Here is a 27,468-nt window from a genome sequence, read left to right as displayed (position 1 = left end):
GCATCTGCTAACTATTTTGCTTGTGATTTTTAGGACTACGTTAATGAGTGACACTGATAATTTTTCTTGTATTGACTCTTTCTGTGATTGAATATCATGATTGACAAGCATTGCAAGAAAACCTGGGCTACTCCCTTTTTGTTCTAGATTTGAGTTGGTTTAGGATAGAAATGATCTATTCCTTAACATTCCGGATAAAACATAACTCTAAAACTATGTTGGCTAAATGTTTTATACAGTGAATATTTTCAAGTATTGATTTAATTTCTATAAATTAAATGACATATTCAATTCTTCTATTTCTTTCTGAGTCAATTATGGTAAATTATATTTTTCTCCCCATTATGCTTTAGTTTTCAAATACTGGCATAAAGTTGATAACAGTATTCTCTTACTATTTTAAAAATGTATGCTGCATCTGTTCTTTGTGTTTGTAATTTATTCCTATGGTAGATTTCATTTTAGTTTTGGAAAGGAGCAGAAATAACTGTATGTTTAACCCACTACATTTATGCGAACAAAATTACACAGAAAAAAAAAACACTCTTTCTAATCTGTAAGTGGGAAGTAATAACAGAACCCATCAAAGCTATCATAGTGAAGACTGAGGGCCGGGGATTTAGCTCAGTGGCACCACGTCTGTCTCACAAGCGCAAGGTCCTGAGTTCTATCCTGGTACCACAAAAAAACAAAAACACATAAAAAAATGAAACATAGTGAAGACTGAATGAGTTAATATAGGAAAAGTGCTTGGGAGAGTGACTGGCATATATTAAGGGTCCCAAAATATCATGATTAAATTGTAGGAAATTCATTTCTATCAAGATGATGTCCCTTTTCTTTTGGTTGCAGTTTAAAGGCCCAAAGGAACAGCTAGATTCTTCCCAATGTTCCCTTGTTCTATGCAAGCTGTATAGAGAGGCAATGATAAATATGGTTAGCAATATTCTCATTCTGCAGCTCAGTCTGAGTGTCCATACCCTGAGATTATAAACTGTATTTATGTAAAATAAAATGTTAAAGCAAGAGATTGATGTCATGAGCTATTTTTACCTTGGTGACAAAGGCCATACTTTTATCACCTATTGCATGTTAGACTTGTACATACTAGGTAATACAAAAGAAAAAAGGATTCTGTGAATTCTTGACAAGCAACTAATTCAAGAAATACAAAAATGAAGCTATGAAGAAAACCATAAAGAAAACTCTAATAGTCTCATGAAATTTTCAGTATTAGGTGCCTTTCATTCACAAGTAAATGCATAATTATTTTACCCATAGGTCCTTCATTCGGAACCCCCCCTACAGTACACAAAAGTTTCTCCCCTCTCTTTAACAAAGTGATGCATTTTAGACATTCCACTTCCAGGCAATTTTTGTATGCAAGTATTGCCTAAAACAACAAATCCTGCAAAACAGATATTGAATTATTTAGGAAAAAATATACTGAAGACCATGATTTACTTTGAAATGCACCAGAAAATAGGATTGAAAAAAGAAAAGTGGGGGTGGGCACTCTGGTTATAGCTCAGTGGTAAAGGACTTTTCTAGCATGCATGAAGCCCTGGGTCAATACCTCGCACTGAAGAAAAAAAAAAGTAAGAGACGGATTGCTAAATGGTGTGAAGGATGGGTAGATAGATGGATGAATTTATGCTAAAGCAACTACAGTAAATTGTTACTGGTAAAATCTAGTTGAAATTATATCAGTGTTCAGTACAAAATGATGTTGACTTCTATGATGCTGAAGAATTTTATAATAAAATATTCAGGAAAACAGAAACTATACTTAGCAAGTGAAAAACTAAAAACAAATAAGAAAATATACATACAGCAAAAGTTATTACAATATATAAAGGGCTCATTCTAATTTATAAGAATATACCACCCCCCCACAAGATAGTGGAAAAAGATGTTAACAAAATATACCTTGCAAACAAACCCATGGAAAATAGTCAGCTCTAACCAAAGAAATTAAAATTAAAGAAAGCCCAAAATACCATTTTAGCATCTACTTTATTAGCAAAATTAAAGCAAATTCATGAACACACGTAATTCTGGAAAGTTTGCAGCCAAAAAGGTAAAGACTATACAGCTAGCAATATTTACAAGCATAGCCTGTTGGGGAGCAATTTGGTAGCCAGGTCACAGTGTTTACCAGACTCTGATCTGGTGGTCCTACTCCTTAGATTATGAATTACATCAGTCAAAAGAAGCTGAAAGATGTTCACTGCAGTATTATCTATCAGAGGATTTACCTATGGATAACCTAAATGACCATCAAGAAGAAAAAAACAGTGAAAGACGTATAATGGAATGTTATAGACATTTAAAAACTGACAATTAGGGGCTGGGGATTTAGCTCAGTGGTTCCATTGCCAGCCTTGCAAGTGCAAGGATCCGAGTTCGAACCCCGGCACCAAAAACCAAAAAACAGAGAACTCATTTGCTGGGCAGGGGATTTAGCTCAGTGGTTTGGCCACCTGCTGTGCAAGCGCAAGGACCCGAGTTCGATCCCTAGTACCAAAAAAACAAAAAACAAAAAACTGACAATAATGAAAGCTCATGTAGAAACATGTACAATGTTCATAACACATAATCAAAAGAAAAACTATAATTATAAAATTACAAAAACAAATGAAATATGCTTTGACACTGTAAAAGAACATGAATAATTAATGAAAACGATGTGCTACTACATGAGGGGAATTAGGGCGGATTGCTTTACCTAAAATTTTCTTTAATTTTATTGATATGTCTTTTAATTAAAATTAAGTCATTGAAAAGCTCACTTCAAGATGGCCTACTTACAGTGCTGAGTTTGCTGCAGATGATGAGTATCCGGCGCTCATATAGCATACTGGCGTACAGATGCAACATGTTGTTTACATCCACAGCCACAAAATATTCTGTCAGATTTCTCTAGGAGAAAGCAGAAAGCAAGGTTTGTGATTTACTTTGCTTCTTATTACAAATAGTATCTACATGAGAAACAGAAAATAATGAGAAAGCATACTCTCTTCTTCCCCTTACTGTTTCTACCAAATCCCACTCAGGTATAAAATCAGGAAATGTTGCTGAGAGTGGTGGCACATGCCTGTAAACCCAACACTCATCCTGTCTCAAAAAAAAAAAAATCAAGAAATGTAAAGATGGAAGAGACCCTTAGAGATGAGCAGTCTGAACAACTGTGTCTTTGTGTGATTAATTTACAACATGAGGTTGTGTACAACACTGTGTTTGCTCTTCACATCAGTTCTGAAAGGTAAAAATGACAGGAATTCTGCAATGTAATTACAAATGAAGAAACCAAGGCTCAGAGAGATTTGCCAAGATCAAATGGTCTAAAAAGCCATGAAGACAAGACTGCTGATCAAATCTTCAGACCCCAAACCCTAGAACTTTCCCAATATACTGTACCATGTATCTAAGCAAAATAAGTACTCAGCTGGGGATGATGGTACCTGCCTATAATCCCAACATTATGAAAGTCTAAGGCAGAAGGATCATAAGTTGGAGTACAGGATGGGCAATTTAGTAAGACCAAGTCTCAAAATTAAAAGGGCTGGGGATGCAGCTCAGGGCAAAGGTTCAGTCCCAAGTGTTATACACACACCTTCCCCCAGGGATTGAAGCACTTCTGGCACAGAGCCTGCCTCTAATAGGTCACTGCTGCCACGGCCAGGCATGCATCTGTCCTCACTGCTCATGTTCCTTCCTCCACAGCTTACATTCTCTAAAATGGCTTAGCCAGAATTAAAGCATTTTCAAAGATTTACAATTTCCAAGTATTTCACTCAAAAGAAAAAAAAAACCAAAGACAAATAGCAAGTTGTGACAAAGCAGTGTTTTAACTAGATTTTTTTTTTCTGTAACCTGGGCTTCATTTCTTTAATTAGTACTATAGATTGGTACTCTTCATGTTTAAGAAAAAATAGAAAGTGCTTCATTTCTATAACCCTTTCTGTACCCACCTGACTTTAATAACACACATGAATATGCTAATTTCTTAAATGTTACAGGTTTTCAATGCTGCACAGTATAATCCTCTGCAAATCAAAGAGGTTGGGGGTGGGAAAGAATGCTATTGCCAGGGGCTGCAGTTAATAATGATTAAAGATCTATAGCCCATAAATTGAAGTAAACCAGGTAGATTTTACATGCAAAATAGCATAAAATGCTTTTCAACAATATTATGGGTTGGGAATAAGAATGGGCATTTATCTTACGATTTATTATTGTTTGACTGGAGTACTTGGTTAACTATCAACGTTTATAAATACAGAGTGTGTGAATTACTAGCTCCACATACTGAGTAGTTACCAAGTGCCAGTTACTGTACCAGACACTTTGAATGTGTAACCTTATGGAATTCTCACAAAATTCCAGTCGGGTATTATTCTTTCTAACATAGAGACAGAGAAACTGTCTGGGAGAGATTCATTGATGAGGAAATAGATCTGAATTCACAGCCTATACATTTTCCCCTACCTTATCTCGTCCTTCTTTAATATCTTTCTATAACTACCATGTATGGGGATTTATATACATTATTTCACTTAATCTTGAAATCACTCCTTGAACAAGGTGTTATTCTCCCCATTTAAAGAAGGGAAAATAGAGGTTGGGAGGAGCGATATAATTCAACAAAGGCCACACAGTGAGTGGATAAGACATGATTCAGTCTGTGCTCTTTTTTACCGCTAAATTGCAGGTCAAAATTACATTTGGAAAAAGAAAACCTCAAAATAGTAACAAAACAAGATTAAGTACGTCCTAAGAAAGGTGGATTTATTTCTTTTGAAAATTATTGCTGCCCTTTTATTGAGTAATATTATGTGCCTGGCAATGGGTGCTTTACCTGTGTTCTTTCTAATCTCTCCTAACAAGCCTAAGATAGGCACTACCATGCACATTTTATAGATGGCAAAACTGAGGCTCAGGAAGGTTTGGTAGTCTCCTAAAAGTCACCTAGCTAGAAAGGGCAGAACCAAGTTTCAAAACAAGGTCTCCTCAATCCAAAACTCAGATTCTAGCCACCATGCCAACTTACTCTTGACACCTTCAATGAAAAATAAAACAAAATAAACACCAGGAGAGTTTGAATTAGACAAGAAGTGTCTCTCTGGGTGGACTGAGGAACGCTGAGCTAATGATGTCAGGATGGGTTTTGTTCAGAAGACAGTGACATGGCAGAGCTCTTCTCACAAACAAAAATATGAGGCCTTCAGCTGAGCATTTTAGCAAAAGCTTAACTGCTGATGAATTACATGAATTTTTCTTTTAGGAGAGAATGGAAGTAAAAAGAAAATAGAAATGAGGAGCTTAAAGAAGGCCAGAAAGCCCATTAGCACTTTTGACAGATCCAAAGATAACTCTGAAGCCACCAAAACGTGGCCTCAAGAGTCTGCCAAGAAGCTTCACGCTGGGTAGAAATATGTTACACAGCTTGCCATCCAAATAGGGAGACACAGCGTCAGAGACAAATCCTGTGCCTTATTTTGGTGGAAGAAAAAAAAAAATCACAAGGATACTTTTGTGGATGGGGAAGGGAATGTTCCTGAAACAAAAACACTGCTTGACTGAGGCAGGCCCCCATCCCCAGTCAGGACCTGAGGGACTCAGGTGCTTATTCCAAAGACTCTACACAGGTATGTTAAAAAATATGTAACATTTAGCCAAATTCTCTCTAAACTGTCATGTACTTTTTTTGGTATTTCTCATCCCATCTGTGCTGATTACCAAGATATTTGTGTCTAAACAGAAGCTGTCTTTCTTATCTGCTTCCTCCCCTGCCTCTTTCCTTCTGGGATGCCACCCGCCGGAGCAGGTGGAACTGCCAACGGCCCCAGCCCCAGAAACTTCGCTCAGCCGTGGGACAGCATGTGGGGCAGAGGGAGGCCCAGGGCACCTGCCATTCCCACAAAGACAGGGCTTGGGAGAAAACCCCTGGGAGACAGGGATCTCCCTCCCCTGCCATTAAGTACCCAGCAGCTTGAGCCCTGCCAAGCCTCACCTTCCTAGATCTCTCCCTGCCTTTTCCCACCTTTAGTCCTTTAGTTCTGTTTCCTCTTCCTAGAGTGCTCTTCTCTGCCCTGAGGATTTTCATTTACTTGTCAAGACCCAGCCCCAATGTCACCTCCTCCTGGAAGGCTTCCTGGACTTCTCATTTGCCCAACACCCCTTGTGTTTCCAAGGCAATTTTCCCTAACTTAAACTAACTCCATTTTAAGTATTTTTTTCCCATTAGACTGAGGCCCTTAGGGTAAAATTATATATCATGTCATCCAGTTTGATGACAGGATGAAGTAGTGAATGGAGGAAGCAATGACTAACAACTACTGCCTCCGTCATGGCTTTGGCACCAACAGTTATAGGAGAAACATGGCCTGGCAGAGGGACAATGTGGCGTATCAGGAAGGATATGGTATTTGACCTCAGAAAATCAAGCTCCAAGCTGGATGAAGTGATCAACTACTTAGTAATGGCCTAGGGACAAAGAGGTATGGAGTTGGGTTAAATAGCTGAGGTGAGGGTGGAAGGTAAGAGGGTAGCTTTGAGGTATCTGTGACTGCATTTATTAAAAACACTAAACAAATCAGAGGTTTGTTCATCAGGGTATTGGTGAGGCAGAGTTCTGGACCCAGAAACAGGTGTTCACATCATATGTAAGTCCACTGTTTCTCTGATGGGTAAGGTCAGAGTGCAGGGGAGGAGAAGGCTACAGCAAACATTGTGAGCTCACATTCATAAAAGATACAAGCTATTCATGCTCTCAGCACTGCCATTCAATGGACTAAGTCCTCAAGCTCCTAGTTCTATCTCCCATAACAGAGTAATCAACACACACTTAATTCAATTGCTCATATGTGTCCACTGCCATCCTGGGAGGTGGCTCTGCAGAGAGAAACTATGGACTCCCTTAGCAGCATGAGATCCAGAAACCTGGTATGCAAAGCACAGTGGTCAAGGGTACTCCAGGGATGACTGAGAAAGCTCATTTTACTGGCTGGATTGGGGGGAGGCTGGGAAGGTTCCACAGAGAAGACATTTGGTCTGGGGTTCCCAGCAGGGGCTTGTTCAGTAGGTAGGGGAAAAAGCATATTCTAGGCAGAGTAAGAGGTAGGAAGGTACAGGAAGCTACAAGCAGGTGAATGGAGGCAAGGGTGGAGAGCTGGGCAGGGGAAGTGGGGCAGGAGAGCTAGGCTGGATTCCGTGGGAGCTGAAGGATCATGACATCATCCTATTCATGTTTCAGAAAGATCATCTTGAGACTCTGTGAGGGAAGAGAGAAGCAGGCCAATAGGAGATGGGGCCAACCAGTAACTATTATCATATTCCAGGGAAGAAAAGATTAAAATATATAAGCAAACAATTCAGAGGAAAGCTTTAGATATACTTAAAACGCATACCTGTAAATTAGAATCACAAGACTTTATAATGAATTAAGACTTGTGGAGGGAAAGAACAACCACCTCAATGACCTCCAAACTTCAAGTTACAGGCACCACACTTGTCCTCTTGCCCAGTTTCTCAAAGAGAGGGCCCCTTCATTTAATAAAGGATAAGCACTCTTTCTAAAGAACTGTTAATCCTGTCAAACTTGGCCACTTAGTCCTTGGTCTAGTGTTCTGGACCATAATTCCACTACAGCTAAGCCAACATAACCATTCTCCTTATTTCCTATCAAGTACTTCTTATCCAATGTATCTGCGAGGAAAGGAAATCTTTGCTCAGAAGACAGTTTCCCAGTTTCTGTGCTCAGAAAGTCTTGGTTTTCTTAGTACCAGTATGTTTTAGGGCTTAAGAATATTCCTTTCCTACACATGGAGTTCAAACATTATCTCAATTACATGCAGAGAATTTGGCTGTCCACCTGGCAATTATTTCATTTTCTGAAACAGGATCTCACTGTGTACTTCAGGCTAGCCTTGGACTCACTATATAGCCCAGGCTGGACTCAAACTCAGAGTGATCCTCCTGCCTCAAGCTCCCGAGTGCTGAGATTACAGGTGTGCACCAACACCCCCAGCATCACCTGGCATTTATTATGCTGGGTTGGACACCAGGGCTAGGAAGCTGACCACTATCCTGTCCAGACAGGACTCAGATCTAAGGAGGGCTCTGAGCAGATCAGCCTGGAAGGTGAGTTTCAGAAAGGGACAGGCTGCAAAGCTCCTTAAGACTCTAGGTTTCCATTTCTATCTCTACAAAGAAACGTTGGTGAAGATCTTTTCCAGCACTAACCCTCTGTGACTCTCAATCCAAACAAAGGAAAATGGCACCTGGCAAAATGCCAGTACCCCAGGAGAGGCCTTATAATGCCTTCTCCCTTCTAGCTACCCCTGCTGGCTCCTGGGCCATCCAGGTGGCTGGGGGGCTCATGCACACTGTGATTTTTGCCTGAGGTTATGAAGCAAGTCGGGGTGGGGGTGACAGGAATTGGAATGTGTTGGGGATAGGAGGGGATATAGTACGGCTTAGAGAGAAAGCTTCTCAGGTTCAGTACCTTAGGGAAATGAGATAATCCTCAAACCAAAGAACCGACTCTAAGCTGGGTACTCCTTAGAGCCTTCAGAGCAGATGCTAGTCTGCCCCACTGTCTGTCATTTTACTAGTCTTTGTAACTCTCTACTTCATCTACAGCACAGAGCATAAAGACTTGTTGCACTGGGTCTAGAGGAGGCTTCCTAGGCCAGAAGCTTGTTTTTTCCAATTAGTGTTAGGTCCTGAAATAACCTGCTCATTCACACACACACACACACACACACACACACACACACACACACACACACATACATACACATATACATATATATAAAAAATTTAAGGGCTAAGGTCTCACTATATTGCCCAGGCTGGCCTTGAACTCCTGGGCTTAAGCAATCCTGCCTCAGGCTCCCCATTATCTCCTTTTATAATATAGAAGTTTTAAAACCTCAACTGCAGGGGCCGGGGATTTAGCTCAGTGGTTTCACCACCTGCTGCGCAAGCGCAAGGACCCAAGTTCAATTCCCAGAACCAAAAAAAAAAAAACCTCAACTGCTTTTTTTTTTTTAAAGAAAAATTTACATTACTTTGGTAGTGTGGGACTCTTAAAGTGAATTATAAATTTGACTTCTAAAATAATCTGCCTGAGAAGAATCCCACAAACTCACACAAGCAATCAAAGCAGACAAGTATATTACAAGAAAGAAAGCAGAGTAACCCCAGGTCAGCTTTTATCCCTCTTGTGAATGTAAAGACCATTAGAATAAACAATTACCTGACAACTCTTAAGAGCAACAATGGACCCCTCTATAATCTCAGTACTTGATAATAGGTCTTCTACTACCATCTCAACTTTGTTTATTTTTTAAAGTCAAGATGACTTCATAAATCTTTTCTATATCATGGTGCATCTTTTGACAACATGGAGCCTGGGCAATGTCATATGTAACTGTCCATTCTAAATGCTTTCTTTGCATCATTAACCACTTGGTATGACACTGACCAGATAATTAAGACAGGTTTGTTTAATATTCCAAATGAAGGCCTATATGATTATCCATTAATCAAAAGTAAACTTCAAAACCTGGGCACTAAAATAAAAATCCCTTACATGTCCAGTTTACAATGTAATTATTGCTATGTATACGTTCATGATCTGTGCCTCTCTTTTTAAATGCAGGTCAACTGTTTTAAGTGTATAAAGATTTATGCTCATTTAATTACTGACTACATAAAATTCACTTCTACATGTGTTATCTTGATAGAAAGGGAAAACCCTGATGAGTAATTACATAGTGATAGTTTTTCAGTAAAAAGAAAAAAATAGTTTTACAAAGAAATTGTAGGAATAATGAGAATTAACTTCAACAGGGATCTCAAAGTGGAAAGGATTAATTTTCCACATTTGCTTTTCATTAATGTCTTATACACAAATTGGCCTAAAAGGCAACTGGAAGGAACTGTTCTTTTTCCCTCTCTTGGGGTTGGCTGGTTTGTTAATTCAGTCAATCAGCTGTTAATTTCATATAATTTTATTTTGGGCAACTACGAAGTTCAAGGTACAGTGCTACTTACGGGAATGTGGAGATTTAAAAAAATACTGATTTCTGCTCTTATGGAAGGGGAGCAGATATTAACCAAATATTCACACAATTAGACATCTTACATTATGGTGAATGAGTTCTTCAGTGGGTACAGGGTACCATGGAGACAGAGCACCAAACTCAATGCATCTCCATGCTTGGATCAGATAGACCCAGGTGTGAATATTGGTTTAACCTTTAGTGGTTGGACAAGTTACTTCATGGGCTTCCTGCCCTTTCAGAACTGGTCTAACAACCATACCATAAGACTGGTAAAAGTTTCATGAAATGACACAAAATGCCTGATCTGATCTGCAGTGGGCATTCAGTAGATGCCACCTCCTTCCCTTCTCTTACATTAACCCTTTTCTGATGCTGTCTGAAAGAAAATGACTATCCAGTGACAGAGTGTTAATTTCCATGTCCTAAAGTCAGTGTATCCTTTCCATTGCCTATTCCCCCAAATTCAATGTGTCCCTTAGAGGAGACACTCACTAATTGTGTGCACTAAGCTCCATCTGAAGCACCAGTTCCAGGGTTCAGAAATTCTGATGTCAGTGGGGCCTGTTAAGAGCTCCATGTAACATACACCCCATAAAAGGGAAGGCCCTGATCTTCCCAGCCAGGAATGTCAGAAAATGCCTGGAAAAAAGAAGCCCCAAGGAGTTGTGTTCCCTATCCCTCAGCCACACTCAGACTCCAAGAGAGGTCTGGACTAGAATTCTCTGAAAGCTGAGGAAAGGAGAAAAAGAAAGCAGCACTCTGCGGCACCAGACAACATCCTTGGAACTTTACATGTAATACTTTATTTGCCCTTCATATTTTCCTTAAGATAAGGACACTGGGGTTCCAAGAGAATAGGTAGCCCAAGGCCCCAGACTGGAGAAGCCCCATGTCTGCCTGTCTCCAAACCTCATGTTCTTTCCACGACAGCAGACTATATCGCATTAACAACCCCATGGTTATTGCTTGTTCCAATTTGCAATGCAGCAATTTAGTCATTTTAAATTAATCCTTGAAAAATCACCATGAGATTAAAATGAAAATTTCAACAGGGCTACAGCTCAATAGTGATTCTATGTCAAAAATCAAACAAATTGGTCTTACAAAAGTTCAGATTCTCCTTAGAGGGAAAGCTTTTCTGCTTCATTTTGTATTTTAGGTATAAAAAAGAAAATAATTTCTTTTTCTTTTTTCCCCCTGAATATCACAAGTCAACTCTAGGGAGCTGGAGGGTATAATCAAACCAAAACTTTCCAAACCTGGGTCGCTACACCCCACTGATGAGCAGTCTTTGGGCGAGCAACCTCAGAGGTCTGTGAGCTCTGGGTTCTGTATACGTAAAATGGGGCTCATGTCTACCTCTCACAGTGTAGCTATAGGGATTAAAACGGAATGGTGTATGTTAGGAGTGTGGCAGATTGGTATTACTATTCTGCTTAGAAACAAACAAGGTCAGCCTTTTACTGGTTTGCAAACGAGGATTTAGGGGACAATGGGTCATACACAGGGAATTGGTTCTTTAGTGGCAAAACCGGCAGAAGGAATGTAAATTTTTTTAAATGGTGGGGGCAGGGAAGGTGGCATATAGTGCAGATAGAGATTGGAGGTGGGGCCATTAAGATGGTTTTTAAAAAAATCTTTCTAAACTCAATAATTGTGTGTAAAAAATTAAGAAATGATCAGAGCTTTCTGGTACTTTAAATAGTCCTTAAAAAATAAAAAGGTGAATATAAACTAAGCAGTAATTTTTTTTTCATCCCTTGGACTGTCAATGAGATTAAACTTTTTAAATTGCTTTTCATATTTATTATGCTTATTTTTTATTTATTTATTTATTTTTCCCCATTAACTTTATTGGTCCACTTTAGGTATAAAATAGTTAGATTCATCATTGGGATCTTGTACCATTACATGAGTATCTTGGTTCTTTTTTTTTTCCCCTTCCCTTGCCTTCCCTTCACCCCCTCCACCCTTCCCTATTTCCAAAGACTTTGTTTCCATTTTTTCCCTTTTCTCCTATTTTTTCTTTTCCCTTTTTTCCTTTCCCCTACCCCTCCCCACTTCCCCTGCTCGTTTAGACCTTTTCTTCCTGTTACACAATATTAGTTATACAGTTTTTAAATTACAATATTAAGATCTAGGAGACATTACCACAGATTTTACAGAATTTAAAAGGATACAGAAAGCATATTTCAAAAATCTGTTTTGAAATAAATTTGACAACTTCTAAGAAGTACCTCGGAAGACAAATTAATGATACTAACTCTGGAGGAAATATAAAATTTGAATAGCACCAATTAAAGAAAGTATATTCCTAGCTTGAAAACCTACCTATATGACAACAGCAGGCTCATAAATATTTTAACTGATAAATTATATCAAACAATTAAAGCAGAAAAAAGAAGGAATGCTTCTCCCCTCATTTTAGGAAATCAACATTGTGCTAATCCTAAAACTGGATAAAGATAATAGAAGAAAAAAGTATGAACATAGATAGAAATTTGTTTAACAAAACAAACTATTGGAAGTCAGATCTAGCAGGATGTAGAAAGTGGTTTTGTTATAGGGATGGCAGTGTTGGTTCAGCATTGGAAGATCCACCCCCAAAAGTCATCATTTTAACAGAGGAAAGGAAAAAGCCATATGATCCTGTCACTAGTTGGAGAAAAAATATTGGACTAAATTCTACAGCTGTTCATGGTAAAAGCTATCAGGAGCCTAGAAGTAGAACAGAACCTTCTCAACAGATTAAAGACATGTACTCCATACTTCCAGCGAGAACACCTTATATAAATGGAGAAGACACAATGCTTTCTCCTTAAGGTGGGGAAGAAGGGCAGATATGCTTACTCTTTATCTGTCCATTAAACTTTGAAACCTAGTCCCCACCAAAATAGTCTGGCAATAAAATGACATAATTAGGATAGGATTGGCAAGGTAGAAGCAAAATCTTTATATGCAGATGAAATGATCATCTACAGAGAAAATACTAAGAAATCTCTAGGAGCCCCTAGAACTTGTATTTGAATTTAGCAGGATTAGAAAACACAAGGTATATATAAAAATTCAGGTCTGTATACTTGCTATAAATGAAGAATTGGATATTGAAATTTAAAAGTTATGTAGTAGTACAATGGACCTAGAAAAGTAAAACAAAACAAAACAAAACCAAAAAAAAAAAAGTGTGAGAAGACGTTTAATACCTAATTTTAAGACTTCTTCTAAAGCTACAATAATCAAGGCAGTGTTGGTATAAGAAAAGACATATAGATCATTTGAATAAAACAGAGAATCTAGAAATAGAACCACACATATATGATCCACTGAGTTTTGAAAGATTATTTAACATTAGCATTTTATAGAATATAAACTCAATTCAAGAGCCGAGGAAGAGATAGTGTTTTCAGCAAACGGAACTAGAATACCTGGTATCCATATATAAAAAATTAACCTCAACCCTTTATTTCCATACATGAAAATAACTTGAAGGGATCTAGGAACCTAAATAAGAAAGCCTAAAAGTATAAAACTTTAAGAAGAAATTATAAGGGAAAATATTTATGAATTCAGGGTAGGCAAGAACTACCTAGCATACAAAAACCATGATGTATAAAAGAAAAAAATTGATAAATGAGATTCCATCAAAATTTAGAACTTTAAATGACATCATTAAAATGAAAAGTAGTCCTTAAACAAACCATATTTACCATACATATAACCTATGACCAGAATATATAAAGAATTCTTAGAGCTCATTAATAGACAACCCAATTAAAATATAGACATAAGAAGATGATAAATAGCCAATATAGCACAAGGAATGGTGTGCAACTCTAGAATCAGAAAAATACTAATCAGTATAATAACAAGATTGAATTATACACTCATTAGGGAGATGAAGTTCAAAGTTTTAAAAGCCTTGTCATGACTTTTCCTTTTCGTTAGATTCTCCCCCTTTGCTTTTAATTTGTCATGCCCAATGGATTCATTCTGCTGAGCTTCCTGGAGTTGTGATCCTCATTGTCTTTTCCTAGGGTATTGTCTAAAATGTTTTGGAGTGCCGGTTTGGTATTCATGAAGTTCCTGAGGTGCTCTTTATCATGAAAGTATCTTATTTCTCCATCAATTTTGAAAGATAGTTTTGCAGGGTACATCAATCTGGGTTGGAGGCTGTTTTCCTTTAGGGCTTGAAATACATCACTCCAAGCTCTTCTTGCCTTGAGGGTTTGCATTGAGAAGTCTGCTGCGATTCTGATGGGCTTTCCTTTGTATGTGATTTGTTTCTTTTCTCTCACTGCTTGTAGAATTTTGTACTTCTGTTGGATTTCTGGAATCCTAACTATTATATGCCTATGTGTAGATTTTTTTTGATTAAGGCTAGCGGGAGTCCTATATGCCTCACTTATCTGTATGTCAAGCTCTTTTCCTCTCCTTGGGAAGTTTTCTGCCATCACTTCTGTTAACAGCTTTTTATGTCATCTGCACTCTCTCCTGTTTCTTCATTGACTCCAATCAGTCTTATGTTATTCTTCTTTGCATCGTCTAGCAGCTGCTGGATTGATTTCTCATGTGCCCTTACAATTTTAAAGCAATTTTTCTTTTCCTCTTCACTAATTACAATCTTATCTTCTATATGTGAAATTCTATCCTCACATTGGTTCATTCTGCTGTGCAGATTTTCGATGAAGTTTTTAATCTCCTGGAAATCTGTTTGTATCTGTTTTATGGATTCCATTTGTTTCCTATGTTGGGATTCCATCATGTTCCTCAGATCCTCTATTTTTTTTATCTGTGTCCTCTCTAGATTTATTAATCATGTCTTGTACCATGGGCACAATCTTTGCTGTTATCTGAGTAATTATTACTGATTTCATTTTTCCCAGATCCTCTTTTGTTGCCAGTTCAGAGAGTCCAGGTGGTTGAGTATCAGATTGTTCCATCTCGTTTCCCTTTGGGGTTGCTGTAGGTGATCTGGAAGTCTGTTTTTGAGGCTTGTTCACGTGTCTTGTCATTTCCATGGGGGGTGCGGGGGGGGGTGCTTCTGGTGCCTGCATGGCTCACCTTCTCTGCCCTAGGAGCCTGGGATGGCAGCGGGGGAGCTTCTTTCTGGGTGCTGGGACCAGCTCACCTTCTCTGCCCTAGGAGCCTGGGATGGCAGTGGGGAGCTTCCTCCTAAGCAGTAATTTTTAACATAACATTTATCTCAGAAGAACATGAGAAACAATCTAAATATCAACTAATCAGAAAAGCATAGTTAAAACACAGAAAAATATGGTAGACTGAACATCCATTTTTTTTCTCTCTCCAGGTACAATCCTCCCAGAAAAGAAAAAATCATAAAAACAGGCATAATCTCAAAGAAGAGGAGAAGAGACAATAATGGAAGAGAGATGTCAAATTTTTAGAAGGCAAAAAAGATGTTATTAAAGAAATGGTTCTTCCCAATGAGAAATGTAATTGTGTTGTACACTTAAAATGTACCAATAAAAGAATTTAACAACAACAACAACAAAAGAAATGATTCTTGACCTGGTGCTATTTGTTTCCCAGTTGGGAATGCCTTGGAGACACTTGTGGTTGTCACAGCTGGGGAGGGTTGTGCTACTATCATATAGTGAATGAGCAGAGCCCAGCGATGCTGCTAAACATCCTACAGTGTGGAAGACAATCACATGCAACAACACATCACCTGACCCAAGTGGAAATCAGAGTGCCCACAGAGGCTGAAAAAGAACAGCTGCAAGCTAAGGTTGAGGTGAGGAAATAGGGCAATAAACAGGAAGGTCAACTTACACCAAAGAATTCCAAAAAGGCTCAGAAATGGAGACACTCAGAACCTTTGAAGTGTGCAATAAAAATAGGAATTCAATGCCAAGATTCTCCTCCTCTCCGCTCACTCAGCTGCCCTGATGCACCTTTCCAGAGGAATAAGTTTTTACTGTCTCAAGGAAATGACCCAGAAAGGCCTGGGGACATGAAGTACAGCTGAAGATGAGCATTAAAGCATTAAATCAAAAATGGGGGATTGGCTGGGCACATACCTGTAATCCCAGCACTCTGGGAGGCTGAGGCAGGAGGATGGCAAACTCAAACCCAACTGGGCAACTTAGCCAGACCCTATCCCTATCTCAAAATGTAAAAAAAAAAAAAGGAGGCAGGTGGCTGGCATAACTCAGTGGGAAGGCCCTGGGTTCAATTTCCAGTACTGCAAAAACAAACTGATTAAATGAAGGTAACTAAACAAAATGTTGATACCTCGTAACCCACCATCCCCATTCAACTTCCTGAACACTGGTAGTAAAGCCTCTATTGCCTGGGCAAGAGGACACTGGTCAATCAAAAGGAAAAGATTCTGGGAGTGCCCTACCCCCGAAATTGCCACACTAGTTCCAAATGTTAGAAATTCAGATACTAGCAGGTTGTGGTGGTGCATTTCAGTAAGCTCAGCTACTTGGAAGCCTGAGGCAGCAGGACCACAAGTTATAGGCCAGCCTGGGCACTTAGCAAGACCTTGTCTCAAAAAATAAAAAGAGAAAGTGGTGTGACTCAGTGGTAGGATGCTTTGCCTATCATGCATGAGGTTCTGGGTTCAATCCCCAGCACAACAACCAACAAATAAATACAAATTTAAAAAAAGAAAAAGCAAAGAAATAAAATTCTGATCCATCCTCTATAATAAAGCTCACCAGGTACCAAGCTCCACGCATGAGCACAGAGCTTCTGGTCAGCTATGGGGGCGGGGGTGGTGGTGGTGGTACTAGGGATTGAACCCAAGACACCTTCACACTGAGGCACATCCCCAGCTCTGTTATTTTTTTATTTTGAGAGAGGATCCAAAGTTACTCAGGCTGGGCTTGAACTTGGGATCTTTATACCTCAGCCTCCCAGAGTACAGTCTCAAGTTCAAGCCCAGCCTGAGTAACTTTGGATCCTGTCTCAAAATAAAAAACAACACAGCAAGAAGAAGAACAAAAAGTAGGAGAAAGGGAAGGAGAAAATAAAAGAAGAGGAGTTGGAAGAGGAGGGGCAGGAAGAGGAGATATGGGGAGAAGAAAAATTTTTTAAATCTAGGAATAAGAGCCTTCCAAATGAGGAAAAGTATTGGCCATATGATAGCCAAAACAAGAAGCTCAAAAGAATGGAAAGATTTAAGACATACAGAGAAGACTTTTTAGGAAACATGGAAAATAAGAGAAAGAATAAGAAAATTAGAGGGTCAATACAGGAGATACATATCCAACCATAGAAAAAAAGAGAAATGAAGAATTTGTTCAAAGAAATAATGTGAAAAAATTTCTAAGCTTCAAAGAATCAATCACAGTTTCTAGACTGAATAGGATAAGAGAGGGCCCACTGCAATGGATGAAAATGAACTGCACATTATTGTGCAATTTTAGGATACAAGAAGATAATGGATCAAAAAATAGTAATAACAGGAATTAGAACAACTAAGACTTCTAAATTGCATTGTAAAGCTAGAAATCAGTGAATATCACCTTCAAAATTCTGAAGGAAGAGAAATTTCCAATCTAGAATTCCATATGGAACCAAGCTATCAGGAGTAGAATAAATCATTTTCAGCCTTTCCGAGTTCTAAAAATGTTGCCTCCAATACAATACTTTCTCTGGAAATTACTGAAGAATGTTTCACCAAACTAAGGGAATAAAATCAAGGAAAAAGAAGACATAAAATTCAAGAAGTCTTGCAGGACAAAAAGTTACACAAGAAAGGAAATGTATCCATAATGTACCTGCTTCCGTATGTTCATTAAAATGTAAACATAAATTACTGACTTAATGTAAAATGTTTCTGAAAATTAGAGGAAAAATGGGAGAGGAGAAATAGGCAAATGAAAGAAAGTATTGTGTGTGCATGTGTGTTTCTATAGAAGGAAATCAGAGGTGATAAAAACTTGAACTTACATTTTCCATTCAGAAAATCAATAGATGATATATCAAGCAGGAAAAAAATGAATAATAATAATCAGAACATACAGAAATACTAAAAAGTATTAGAAGTCACTATGAGAAATATGGGAAGTGAGAGGTACTGTACAGAGAATGTGGAAATTGCTGGTTTTCATCAAATACTATGTGGTACTATATGACTTTCCATGCCATTAATATACATCACACTTTAATAAGAATAAAGGTATCTTTCAATAAAAATATTGTTAGTGATGGGGATGTAGCTCAGTGGTAGAGTGTCTGCCCAGCAAGTGTGAAGCTCTAGGTTTGATCCCAAACTGCACCAAAATGAAACAAAACAAAACACAACAACACTAAATAAGGTAAAACAGAGTAGATGTAAACAGGTTTTAGAATACATTAAACCAAAAAGTGCATAACAATATGAATAATATCACATTTATGTTTAAAAAGTGTGCACAACTCACACATATAGTGTGTAAACTCACGCAGAAAGGTCTGGAGGGGCGCTCATCAAACTCTGAAGGGAGAAGGGGATCAAGGAAGGGATGGTGATAACGGGGGCTTTTCTTGCTTTTTTTTTAACATGCACTTCAGTATTAATTTTACCCAATAAAGATTTTTGTGAAGTTTTACACAAATATTCATAATACATTGTTATGATAAAAAGCAGATGAATGTATTTGATATGATTGCCAATTACATGTTTTAAAAAATATGTCACTCCTAAACTTTAAAGAAAATCAAGGAACCATTTTGTCTCAAACAAAACATTACCTAAACTGCAACACAAACAGTGGGAATTCACCTGCTCTAAATAAAACAGGCCTCAGGCCTTCCTGGGGCCCCAAAGTATCTTCAGGGCTCCCAGCAGCACAGATTGGAAACTACTATTATCATAAAGACGAAGGATGGTAAAACTCAGAACACGACCTTCCCTGAAATGGTGAAGGCTTTCCATTTGTTTTTTGTATCATGCACACATACATACATATATGTTTTCTATGAATTGGAACTATTTAAGTAATAATTATCTGTTTCCTGGACACATCTATGTACCCACAAACCCTGCTATGTCTGTCGAGGCAAGGATGGAAATGGCAACAGAATTTTACTAGCCTTTCCAAGTTATTATTCTGTATTTATATTATCTACATCTTAGGTCGCCTTCAGTCATTTATATTTTCCTAGAAAATTTTGTCTGTTCACAATTTTCAAGTTTATTAAATAAATTTAACATTATTTTCTTTTCAAAAATAGTTTTTAGTAAGTTTTGATTTTCAATTTTACTTTAATAATATTTACTAATAAGGAAAATTACAATTCCTTTTTCTAGTTTTGTTTTTTTATTGCTATTCTTCATTTTATTTTATTTTATTTTTGGTAACAGGGATCGAGCTCGGGTCCTTGTGCTTGCGCAGCAGGCGGCAAAACCACTGAGCTAAATCCCCGGCCCAACTGCTATTCTTTTTCTAGTTTCTTTTGCTTGGTTTATTTGGTGTTGCTGGAGTTTAAAATTGAATCCAATGTCTTTGCACTGAGCTATATCCCTATCCCTTTTTTATTTTTGATTTTGAGACAGCATCTTGCTAAATTGCCCAAGCTGGTCCTGAACTTGCTATCCTTCTGCCTCAGCTTCTCAGAGCTGGGATTACACGTGTGTGCCACTACATTTGGCTCTTTTTCTAAGCTTCTTAAATTAAAACTCAAGTTCATTACTTTTACAAAAGCATTTAAAAAGCTGGGGTTGCTGGCACATACCTGTAATCGTAGCACCCTAGGAGGCAGAGGCAGAGAGAGGCAAAATAACTACAAGGTTGAGCCCAGCCTGGGCAACTTAGTAAGACTCTGTCTCAATCAACTGATCAATAAAATAAAATAAAAACTAAAAAGGAGCTGAGGATGTAGCTCAGTGTGAAGCCCTTGGGTTCAATTCCAATATAAGGAGTGGAGGAAAGGGAATTCAAAGCTATCAATTTGTGATTTTTGACCATATTCCTTGGGTATTTGTTCTTCAGTGCTCTCGTTGTTATTAATTTCTAATCAATATCCAACTTTAATATCTTAATCTCTATGATCCAGTTGGCATTTTAAGTAGATGGGTTTTTTGTTTTGTTTTGTTTTTTTGTTTTTTTGGTACCGGGGATTGAACTCGGAAACTTGCACTTGCAAGGCAGGCGGCGGAACCACGGAGCTAAATCCCCAGGCCCGCAGATGGTTGTTTTTGAACCTTTAATTTATTGATTTCTAGTTTTATTTCACTTTAATAAAAGATAGTGACCTTCAGTGTTTAATGTATATTCTATTTTGAAATTTTTAGAAAATAGTGTATGATAAATTTTTATAAAAGTTCCATGACATTTGAAAATTATGCTTTAATAGCCTTTAGCTGTTTGGTCTTTTAATAATCTTTTGCCTCTGTTTCTGTCTTCTTTCAAGATTTTCTTTCCCAGTTCTTTTTGAGTTCCTCCACTGTCTATACTGAACGGACTGCTAAGCATTGGTGATTGCTCAGAAATACTTAAGAAATTCCCCAATTTTCTAGTTCATAGTGACTTCCTCTGCCATAACGGGACCATTGTTTCTCCTTAATTTTATATGTCTTTTATCATTTCAATGGAATTTTTGAGAAATGAAAGCTAAAAATCATGTGCTCAAAGTATAGTACTCAAGACTTGAAAATCAGCCTGCATTTGAATTCTGATTCTACCACTTCTTTGTTGCAGGTCTTTGAATATCTTAAATTCTCAGGGCTTCTGTTTCTGATATAAAATAAGAATAATTATGGTAGTTACCACCTAAGCTTGTTAAGAGAGGTAAATAAGAAAACACAGGCAAAGCACTGAGTACATCATTTGACAAGTAATGGAACATTAGCTGTTGCTGTTGCAATGGGAACTCTGGTTGAATTTTTTTATTACTTAATGTCAAATATAAGTGAAGCAACATTTGCTACCACAGTTTCATCATATAGATAATAAATTTTATGGATATTCTTGATAATCCCAACTTATTAAGACTGTTAGCTGATCACAAAGCTACAGCCTAACTTCATTAATTACATTTAATTACTTGACATTTCTAATCTTTCTGCCATAATAAACTTAGAAAAATTTTCTTTCTGTGAATCTATAGCAGTTACAAAAAACCACACAGTTTATTCTAGTACTTTAAAAAGAAAATTAAATATATACCAAAAGAATTGAAAGTGGAAACTCAGATAATTGTACTCCAAAGTTCAAAGCTGCACAACAATAACCAGAAGGTGGAAACAATCCAAGGGTCTATTGATGGATGAATAAATAAGCAAAATGTGAGTATACATACATAAGAGAATATCATTAAGTCTTAATAAGGAAGTATATTCTGACACACACTACGGTGTGGATGAATTTTGAAGACGTTATAGTAAGTGAAATAAGATAGACACAAGAAGACAAATATTTTACTATTCCACTTAGATGAGGTATGTAACATCAGTAAATTCAGACAGGAAGTAGAATGATGGTTGCCACCAACTGGTGAAGAAGGAGAATAGCGAGGTGTTCATTGGGTACAGAGTTTCAGTTTTGCAAGATAAAGAGTTCTGGAGATTGACTGCACAAAAATATGACTGTTCTTAAAGCCACTGAATTGCACACTTAAAACTAAAGACAGTAAATTTTATGCTACATATATTTTACCACAATTTTTAAAAATAACTAAGTACTGGGCTGGGGATTCAGCTCAGTGGTTTTGCCGCCTGCTGTGCAAGCGCAAGGACCTGAGTTTGACCCCCAGTACCAAAAAAACAAAAACAACAAAAAATAAGTACTTCTTTATATAGAAATATTTTATTTACAATAGTAGAAATGAGAAAAAGACCCTAAGTATACAACAGTGAGTAAATGCCTAAACTACACAGGAAATGGAATATTATACAGTGAGCAAAAATGATTCTTGTAAATGAAAATAGAAAAAATGTTCATGTAATAGGCAAATGTAACTAGGTAAAAACATATTTGAAAAAGATGGCAATGAGATATCAATATGTTAATAGGTGATTACCTTTGAAAAATAAGAATAACATCTTTTCCTTGTCTTTATGATCTCTATACTTTGCAGTAGTTTTGTTTTTCTGCTTTTATATTTTTCTTTTTCTTTTTGTAATCTGTCTAAAAATTATGATTTTTATAATTATATTTTCAAATGTATCCTTTTATTTTTTAAAAAAGAAGTAGAGAACAGAGAAAATAAAAAAATTTAACACTTCTTTCCCAAGTACTCACATTCTCAGGTATGCTGGGAAGTTCTCTGGTATCAGGCACAGTAAAGTAAGAATGCTGGAAAAGAAAAGTACAAGCTGTATATTTCTTACAAGAACGTATAGCAAGCATATTACTCAGAATTCAGATAAATGATTTGAAGATACTTCCTTACTCAGAGTAAGAGAACAGAGTTGCCAGGAAATTATCCATGGAATGTTTTCTTAGCACAGTGCTGGATTAAACCAGCTGGATTAAATCATCAGTTTGGTAGATGAAGTTTTTTTGTAAGAGAGATGAACTTCTTCAGGGAGTATAAATGAGGAACTTGAAGAGGTTACAAGGCTAAATTTCCTTATGATACTTGCAGGTTTCTGAACACATGAAAGCTGTAGGTTTTACAACTTATTGTTCAACAATGCAAGTAGGCTCTAGGGACCAAACAGCACTAAATCGCCTCAGTGATGGTCTTTGCCAACCAGAGCTGTCATTTTCTTTTAGCATCTGAGATTATATCCACCTATAAACTGTGGCCAAAATCTGCCCAAGTAATATTAAGGGCACCTCCAGTTGAAGGATCACTGCATTGAGAGCAGTACAGATGTTTAATAATGGGGAACCCCTGCAGGAAGCACACTCTGGGAATAAGCCTAACCTCCAGTGGGACTGCCAGTGGAGGGAGCAGGACACTTGGTGGAGTCTAAAATCAGCCTCTTCAAAGACTTTCAAAGAGGCATTTTCATGTATGTATCACGCATGTGTCCTTGAGTTTAAATGTCAAGAGGTTGGACTGATAACACCTCTTTTGCCACTGTTAAAGACTCTGAGGATAATGGCAAGCAGGACTGGAAAAAGCCTGGTGATGGCCAATTAAAGAGGGGATCATGCAAGGCCTGGAAAAGTCTTGTGCAGAGACGTCAACTTAGGCCATGGTCAAACCTGGACCCCTAGATGTCATTTTAAGAAGTCTTACCCTACAACTTATTTCTGGATAACCACAAAATAAGTAGGGCCCTAGAAGAATGAATGTACAGGCTTTCAAAAATGAAAGGCCCTAGAAACAACGGCAACAATGACAATAACAATAATAGTATGAGATATTTGTCTGATATTCAACAGAAATTTATGGAACTTCACAACAAGCACTTTATAAATATTATCTCTAATCTCCATAATAAATTGTAATATCACCATATTACAAATGGATAAATTAACATTCAGAGAGGTAAAATATTCAAAGGTCACAGAGCTCATATGTGGCAAAACTAGGACTGAAACCAGGTCTGTACAATGAGAACTATGCCCTGTCCGCTATAACAGATGATACCCATGCTTTTTATGTGCAAATTACAGCTAACAGAATTTGAATTAAAATAACAAACTAAAAAGTAAAAAAAAAATTTTAAATATTTTTAAAAAATAAAACCTTCTGCAATGTATTATTCCAAAATCTATGTATCTATGTCAAAATATTACCTATGAAATATAGTAGATGGTACAGCAAGGAAACTAATTAATTTAACAATGAGGATTAGAATAGGAAAAGTAAAGCACAAGGCTCAAATGTGACTCCATGAGATACCAATTTCATACCACATTCCTAAAACAGAGCTTCTGGAAACATTCAGAACCAGATGTCCACACAGTGATGGAGTCACCAAGTAAGGGTCTAACAAAGTGAGAGGGAAAATTCTCTTAAGTGTCGGCCGCTTGGTAGCTATGTAAACTCAGGTAACTTCACTTAATAACATAGAACCTCAGTTTTAGAATCTGTCAGTGGGAACTATAATGCCTCCTTCAAGACAGTTGTGAAGAATAAACATTTTATATATGCAGTACCTACTATTTAATAAATGATATCTTAATATAAAATTATTATTTGCTCTCACCTGCTAGCTTGCATTTCTATTTTTCTCAATCATATATATCAGATACATGGAAATATTCTCTTATAGAATGACTAAAGATTCCAAGTCCAGGACTGACATTTTATCAACATTTTGGGATTTCAATTTGGAGAGAATTCATAATGAAGAAAGGGGAAAAAAATCTGCCTTTACAGATGCAATGGATTGTAAATAGTGAGCCAATACAATTCCAAAACTGAGTAGTCCCGGGGCTGTCCTTTGAGATTCCGTTTTGCTCCATTGGCCATGAAATGCTGGGGACCAGGGGAGGTTAGAAAAATTCCTAGAAACCACTAGCATGAAACAGCTGCACACCTCAACAGTTCCTACTGCCCAAGCTGGCTTGTCCTTGAGGCCTGGTAGCAGACTGTCTGTGCAGCCATTCGGGGAAGGAGTGGCCCTTCCTCCCCAGCAGCTGGTGACCCAGTCGGCTCCTGCACAGCTACCTGTCTGATGTCATTACAGACTGAAGCAGTGGATCAAGCTGCTTAGGAAAAGGGACAGAGACAAAGGCAGGATTGCTTAGCTTTAGTGATATCTAGGGCAGAACTAAAGCTCATTTGTTCTTTTCTAGATAGAACCTCCTTGCCTGCAGGAATTTTTGTACCCAAGGTTTCTTTCCTTCCTATGCTCTATTAAAATAAGCAAAAACCTCCATAAATTCTTTCCTTTCTTCCTTTCCTCCCTTTACCCGTCTTTCCTCTTTCCTCTTCTTCTTTTTTTTTTTTGGTTTTTAGAGACAGGGTCTCCCTATACAGCCCAGGCTGGCCTCAAACTCATGGTAATCCTCCTGCTTCAACCTCCCGAGTGCTGGGATTACAGGCGTGCGCCACCACGCCCAGCTTTCTTCTTTCCTTTTTAACACAGGGCATCATGGAAAAATAAATGGTTTTGAAACCAGCCTTGGGTTGAAAAACCCAGATCTTATCATTTTTTACCATATGAATTGGCATGGGCAAGTACCTTTTCTTTTCTAAACTGTTTATCTATGAAATAAGAATGCTAGTATCTATTTTGTGGAACTGTTTTAAATATTAGAGATACATATTTGGTATAAATTTAAAACTTAATAAAGCAGTAGATCTGTTATTAGTTACTGGTAGTAATATGGCTTTCAATTTTATCATGAGAAACCCATAAGAAATATTAATTTTCCTTAGGAGATAGATATTTTCCTAACCACTGAACATCAACATTGGACCTAATAAAGCTGTGTTCTAATAAAGCTGAAAGAGAAAACTTTCAGGCCCCACAACATAAGAAAAACAAGTCCTGGATAATCATGGACACTTGGAAAGGCTGCCTACCTGAGAATTTTGATGAAGGTAGTGACAAGCCTTCTAATTAGACAATTAAGAAAATTCCAGTAAATGAAATATAGAAAATATCCCCTGAACTTCTTCTGATGCTTTATCTAACAGATGAGGAGAATGAGGCCCACAAAGTTAAAGGTCTTGATTAAGGTTACCTGGGTCAGTGGCAAAACAGGCAACTAGGATTGAAATCTCCCAGTAGATAGTACAGAGGAATTCCACCCTGTTGTACCGAAGCAGCAGCAGCATATATTTAAAAGCATTCAGAAATGATTACTACTGTATAGCAGAAACCATGTTAAGCATTCTTACTCTCTGTACTGAAGGGACACACAGTCCAGTGAGGGAGACAGGAAAACAGATTATTCCAATATGGTAAAAGTAATTCCTACAAAGTATAAAAGGTACTTGGGGTAATTTAAGAGAAGCCTTAGCTAAGTCTTCAAGGTCAAATTAGGATTTCTCTGGAAATAAAATCAGGGTTGATTCTGCAGGATGTGTATGGGAGACCTGGCAAACAAGGAGAAACAAGGCTGAAGGCTGGGGGTGCAGGATGGGCTTCAGTAATGGGAGATGTGCAGCAGCACCAGGAGCAAAGGGTGAGTAGGGAGCCCAGGACAGGGGCTGAAGAGGCAGGCAGGGCCAGCCATCCTATTCCCACCTAGAATCTGTGTTCAAGGAGGTACAGGTGAAGAGAGGATGGCTGGAAAGTAGTCTAAGGGCATTTGAGGACCATTCATTTCTCGTGGAATCTTAGGGTAACGAAGAAGTCCCCCTCATCTGCCATAAGCCCACAGTTCTCACAGTACTCAGGGTAGGAGAAGGAGAGGTCCAGATGACTAAAGGGGATTCCTATTTGGCCAATTCCCTCTGAGTGTTCATAACAAAATGCTTTCTCAGGATGGCTTCTCTTCTGCCCTACTTACCATGCTGAGATGAACAGACACGCCTGGGTCGGGGATGGGAAGTCTATGCAGAGTTTCAAGAAGTTCATTCCACTGACTCTCCTGAAAGAAATAGCAGGCCTCAGTAGCAACACAACGCTGGACCTTTAGTAGGTTTGCGCACACAGTGAGCAGGGCTGCATGAGTGGGAGGGTGGGTGAGGCCAGCCCTGCTACAGGAATAGTTTGATATTCAAGTAGGGTTGGACCAAAAACTCTGCGTATGGCTCAAACATAAGAGCCAAACAGATCCTCCTACACTGAGTTTGACATTTTCTACTCAGCGAGACACCTACCATGACCGCCTTTTATGGATCATATACCATAAGCTCTCAGCAAATCTATCCCCTCAACTCCATAGCAACAGCTTTTAAATGCAAACAATCTGAGCTTCCAGGGCGGGGGTGGTTGAGAGAAATAATGATGGCAATGTGGATCTTGTCTTCATCATCATTACCCTCAATTAATTTTATCAAGTGTTCATTGGGTACACACGACAGTCTCCAATTATGGAAAGTTAGAAATGAACTAAGTTCACCACTATACAATATAGGATGGTGGTTGTGCATTTTAATTAGTAGAACTGAGCAACAGAATGACATACAAAGCAGTACAAATTATTCAATTGAAAACAGATTCGCCTTTAAAATGCTCAAAAGAACACTGATCATAGAATGATTCAAAAGGCATTTCTCCCACCTGGTGGAATTCTTTGTGTTAATATAATAGTAATAAGTTTACATTGGTATCTATTTGTTATGTATCTGATCCTCCCAACTACCCAGTTTCACAGATATGAAGACTGAGCCTCTGAAAAGTGAAGCAACTTGTCTCACATCAAACACTAAGGTGCACAGCCTGGGGCAAAATGCACGTTTATTGTGTTCAATCCCAGAACCTTCTCTGCCTTTGGAGGTGAACTTAAAAAGAAAAAAGAGGATGAGTCCAGACTATAAGCTTGTTTCCATCTGAACTCTGACAATCAAATTTCTCACAGAGCACATGAACTTACAGGTGTGGGCATCTGTGTTTAGTTTTGCTCTGAAAAACAGCCTC

At 38.0% G+C, this 27,468-nt stretch overlaps 1 protein-coding gene across 15 annotated transcripts in view; it reads right to left on the bottom strand.

Moving 5' to 3' along the window:
• Dennd1a (DENN domain containing 1A) overlaps positions 1 to 27,468 on the bottom strand; it is a 518,837-nt gene that overhangs the window by 256,053 nt on the left and 235,316 nt on the right. For 13 of the 15 annotated variants that reach the window (XM_087182787.1, XM_087182786.1, XM_013073588.3 and 10 more), the window contains 3 exons: positions 26,396 to 26,476; positions 22,274 to 22,327; positions 2,812 to 2,922 (listed from right to left, as the gene is read on the bottom strand). In XM_087182787.1, coding sequence (XP_087038913.1) covers positions 2,812 to 2,922; positions 22,274 to 22,327; positions 26,396 to 26,476 — 246 coding nt within the window. The remainder of the gene's footprint in view (positions 1 to 2,811; positions 2,923 to 22,273; positions 22,328 to 26,395; positions 26,477 to 27,468) is intronic. The other 2 variants (XM_087182790.1, XM_087182791.1) reach the window with 1 other exon arrangement.

The sequence above is a fragment of the Heterocephalus glaber genome, unplaced genomic scaffold, assembly GCF_053883595.1.
Source record: "Heterocephalus glaber isolate CG9 unplaced genomic scaffold, H.glaber_assembly_v1.0 deba00001479, whole genome shotgun sequence".
Taxonomy (NCBI): Eukaryota; Metazoa; Chordata; class Mammalia; order Rodentia; family Bathyergidae; genus Heterocephalus; species Heterocephalus glaber.
The sequence above is the reverse complement of the archived record's forward strand: the minus strand, read 5'-3'. Positions and strand labels throughout refer to the sequence as shown.